This window comes from Numida meleagris, unplaced genomic scaffold (genome assembly GCF_002078875.1).
Source record: "Numida meleagris isolate 19003 breed g44 Domestic line unplaced genomic scaffold, NumMel1.0 unplaced_Scaffold295, whole genome shotgun sequence".
NCBI classification, from domain to species: Eukaryota; Metazoa; Chordata; class Aves; order Galliformes; family Numididae; genus Numida; species Numida meleagris.
The window spans coordinates 107,707-111,586 of NW_018364541.1; the positions used below are offsets into that span (position 1 = coordinate 107,707).

The following is a 3,880-nucleotide window of genomic DNA, read 5'->3' on the forward strand; positions in this document are numbered from 1 at the left end:
TGCCATTGTGTCAGCCCTCAGGTCCCATGTTACGCAGCAGACCAATGAAAAACAGAATAGCTGCGGTGTGCCTGGAATTGTCTCAAAGCCTTGGAAGATTCAAGTGTTCCCAAATCAACAGACTGAAGGCTGGAGACTTGGGGGAGGAGGGAGTCCTGTGAAAATGGAGATGGCCTTGCTCTCTCCAAAACATTCCCATTTTGCTGAAGGTTTTGACTGCAAACTTGCTTTTGATGAACTTGCTTGTTGCAGACTCACTTGTTTGCAGCCCTGGATGGCACACCTGTACATCTAGCAGCCATAGAAGGATGCCAGAGAGATCCTTGGGGTTCTTTTTTGAGACTTTTGAAACCTCGGGACAAGGATGCTCGCAAGCCAAGAGCCCCCCACCTCTCTTGGCTGGACCAAAGCTGGAACCTGGACCAGTGATCACTGTCTCTATCCCTCTCTCTATCTTTCTTTGTTCCATCTCTCTCTTTTCTTTCTCTTCCTCTCAGAAAGATGTTAAGTGACACAAGGCTTACTTGGATGTCTTGTAACATCACAAAGTTTAGCTGCACATGGAAATAACTGTAGAAGTGCCAGTACCTTTAAGATAATTGCAGTGCAGAGATTCTCCCCTCCCTCCTTCTGTGTGTGGGGCGTGACATGTTCCCTCCTGACAGTCCTCAAGGCAGGGGCAGAAGATGCCTCTCCCTAAACTGGACTCAGGAATTCTGGACTCGCGGGGCTGCTCTTGGAAAAGTCCGATTGCTTTGATGGGGTTCTCTGTGGATTGAGGGGACAGTTACACAGTCCCAGGGCAACCTCTGAGGCATGAACGTCCAACTTTCTGGCTTGCATGCGCTACATTTAGTGAGTGGAAATTGTCATGGGCCGTGTGTATGAAGGTGACTCCAAAAGTAATGCCTGCTATTAATTTCCATGGAAAGGACAACACCTAGAAAGAGCACAGTAATGCACAGCAAATTCTCAGCTACAGAACACTATCTTTCAACTGAATCACTGCCATTAGCCATGCATTTTGGTCAGTGATGAACATGATATAGGGTGGCTTAGCAATAGGGAACAGTATTTTTGCTTAAGGACCAATATGTTACTTTAGTATGAGGAATCAATGTGTGCTAGGTCTACAACTTTCCAGTTCAGCTTTGCTTGGTGTGTGAGCAGCCGCCTTCTTCTCAAAGATACTGCTCCACAGAAGCGCTCAAGCCACAATAAGACTACTTTTATCTCTGCATGCACCAGGTGCAAGGACTTTTTCTTGGGTTTCACATTCGTTGTTTTGAGCTATGGTCTACCAAGACAGAAAGTAGCTCATTACGGCATAACAAGCAATGGAAAGATGCTAGCGTGGGGAAAAGCGGTGAATTTCAGCCAAAATTCACTGTGATTAAGCAGAAGGAGAAAGAAAGGGGAGGAAGCAAGTCATTGCACCACTACCTTTGATGCAACTGTGCATGCCCAGAGAGACATTAGAGTATGTTAATGAGGTTCTGGAAAAGAATGACTATGTAGGCAAGTGTATTGCATATGTCTGTGTTGACAGTTGATGGGCTCAGCAGGAAGGACACAGACACCAGCAGAAGGGATAGGCTTATTTTACTGTCCATTTCAAAGTAATTGAAAAATAAAGCAGTGCCTATAGTCAAAAGATAAGTTGAACAATAAAGAAAATAAGCAAGATAATGCATCTCTTTGTTACTACACGAGGTTAGCAATAGAGATTAATAAAGAGACATCACCAACTGCTCTCATACTTTACCATCATCCAGATCTGCAGTGGATGAGGAGCCCCACTTGCAGCAAGGATCTGAAGAACCTGTCTGGCTATTGGAAGTCCTACAGCACTGCACCCAGCCTGTAGCTGAGGACTCCAAAGTCGCTGCAAGCAGATCCAGCCTTTTGTCTCACTCCAGTTATTGGAGGAGATGGTTCTATATATATGTACACGCAGAGGAAGATGAAGGCAGCAAACCAAGCCAGTGTTGTCCAACTGATTTATTGCAAGTTCTAAGCAACTAAGGGAGATGGGGGAGACGGGGAAGCTGGTGATAGTAAAGAGAGAAATTCTAGCAAAGGGTTTACAGAGAGGGGATAGTCAGCACCAGGGATCCAGCGACGTCTCGTCGGTCCGTAGGAGGCAGCAAGTTGCTCAGTGACGTCTCGTTGACCTGCACGACTGCAGTTCAGAGGAGGGGGTACCCGCTCTTCCTTAGAACTCTTTGGGTTTTTATCCTCTCCATAGCACGCTTTTTGTTACCAAGGGCAGCAGCTGGTTGTCAGGGTACCCACATTTTGTTCCTCGGGAGAAACAGCACGTCCGTCCTCTTACCGCTGTGCTCACGGTAATTCAGCATTGATTCCAAAAGCCACCAAGAAGCCATTCTACAGGCAGTGGAGAAAGAGAGGAAGCAAAAGAGAGGAAACTGGAAGTAGAATTTCTTCAGATACATCCAGAATAAGGAAGGGAATTGGAGGGATTGCGTCTGCCCTACAACCTATGTCAGGTGCCTGAACATGGCCAGAGTTGATATTTCTCGGCTCTCACTCACATGCACTATTCCCTGCTGGGCTCACGGTGCTATCCTCAAGTGAACGCCCACTGGGACACGTATTCTTTACAGCAGGTGCTGCCTGCTCTCTACACCATGAGTCCGTTCGATGAAACCACGCATTCACCTGTCAGGGAAAGGTGCATGCTGTTGGGAGCACTTGCAGGCTCTGTGTCCTGGGTGCATGTGCAGGTAGGTAACGAGGCTGGAAGTGCTTGTGAAGCTTCTCACAAATTCAGGGCACTGCTACAATGTGTCTCCTGTGTGGATGTGCTTGTGGGAGCAGAGAGAAGAATTGCTTTTGAAGCCCTTCCCACACTCAGGGCACTTGTAGGGTCTCCCTCCATTGTGGACGCGCTGGTGGTCTGTGAGTTCACTACTGCGTTTGAAGCACTTTGCACACTTAGGACACTTGTAGGGTCTCTCTCCCGTGTGGATGCGCTGGTGGCGGATGAGTTCAGTACTGCTTTTGAAGCCCTTTCCACACTCAGGGCACTTGTAGGGTCTCTCTCCTGTGTGGATGCGCTGGTGGCAGATGAGTTCTGCACTGCGTTTGTAGCCCTTCCCACACTCAGGGCACTTGAAGGGTCTCTCTTCTTTGTGGATGCGCTGGTGGACATTGAGTTCAGAACTGGTTTTGAAGCCCTTCCCACACTCAGGGCACGTGTAGGGTCTCTCTCCTGTGTGGATGCGCTGGTGGATGATGAGATGAGTACTCCTCTTGAAGCTCTTCCCACACTCAGGGCACTTGTAGGGTCTCTCTCCTGTGTGGATGCGCTGGTGGAGGATGAGGCTGGAACTCCTACTGAAGCCCTTCCCACACTCAGGGCACTTAAAGCAGTTCTCTCCTCTGTGCATGCGCTGATGGACAATGAGGTCAGAACTCCTTCGGAAGCTCTTTGCACAATCACAACACTTGCATAGTCTCTCCCCAGGCCGAATACGTTCATGGTTAACACGGCTGGAATACCTCTTAAAGCATTTACCAGACTCATCACATCGATTCTGCCTTTTCTTCTGGCACTCTTCCTTGCTCCTTAGGTCTTCCAGCTGCTCCTGACCTGTGCTGCAGCCCAGCGCGTTCCTCACTCTCTTTCCTGGATGGTTTCCCAGTGCCTTCTTCAAGTGCTCTCCTTGCTTCAGGCCCCCTCGGACATCCCTTCGCATTTCTTCCACAGAGCCACTACCCCAATGCTTTTCAGCCACACCACTGCTCTGCAGATCCTCCTTTCTATTTGTGATCCCACCTCCTGCTGGATGACACAGGACATTCAGAAATAGCACACCGTGCCCCACATGTTGCCCAGCCACAGATGACTTTTGCC

At 48.7% G+C, this 3,880-nt stretch overlaps 1 protein-coding gene across 1 annotated transcript in view; it reads right to left on the reverse strand.

Moving 5' to 3' along the window:
* Window positions 1–1,983: 1,983 nt before the first annotated feature.
* Window positions 1,984–3,880, reverse strand: part of LOC110391091 (zinc finger protein 664-like) — a 38,736-nt gene continuing 36,839 nt past the window's right edge. Inside the window, exon 4 of the mRNA XM_021382812.1 lies at window positions 1,984–3,808. Coding sequence (XP_021238487.1) covers window positions 2,802–3,808 — 1,007 coding nt within the window. The 3' untranslated portion in view covers window positions 1,984–2,801. The remainder of the gene's footprint in view (window positions 3,809–3,880) is intronic.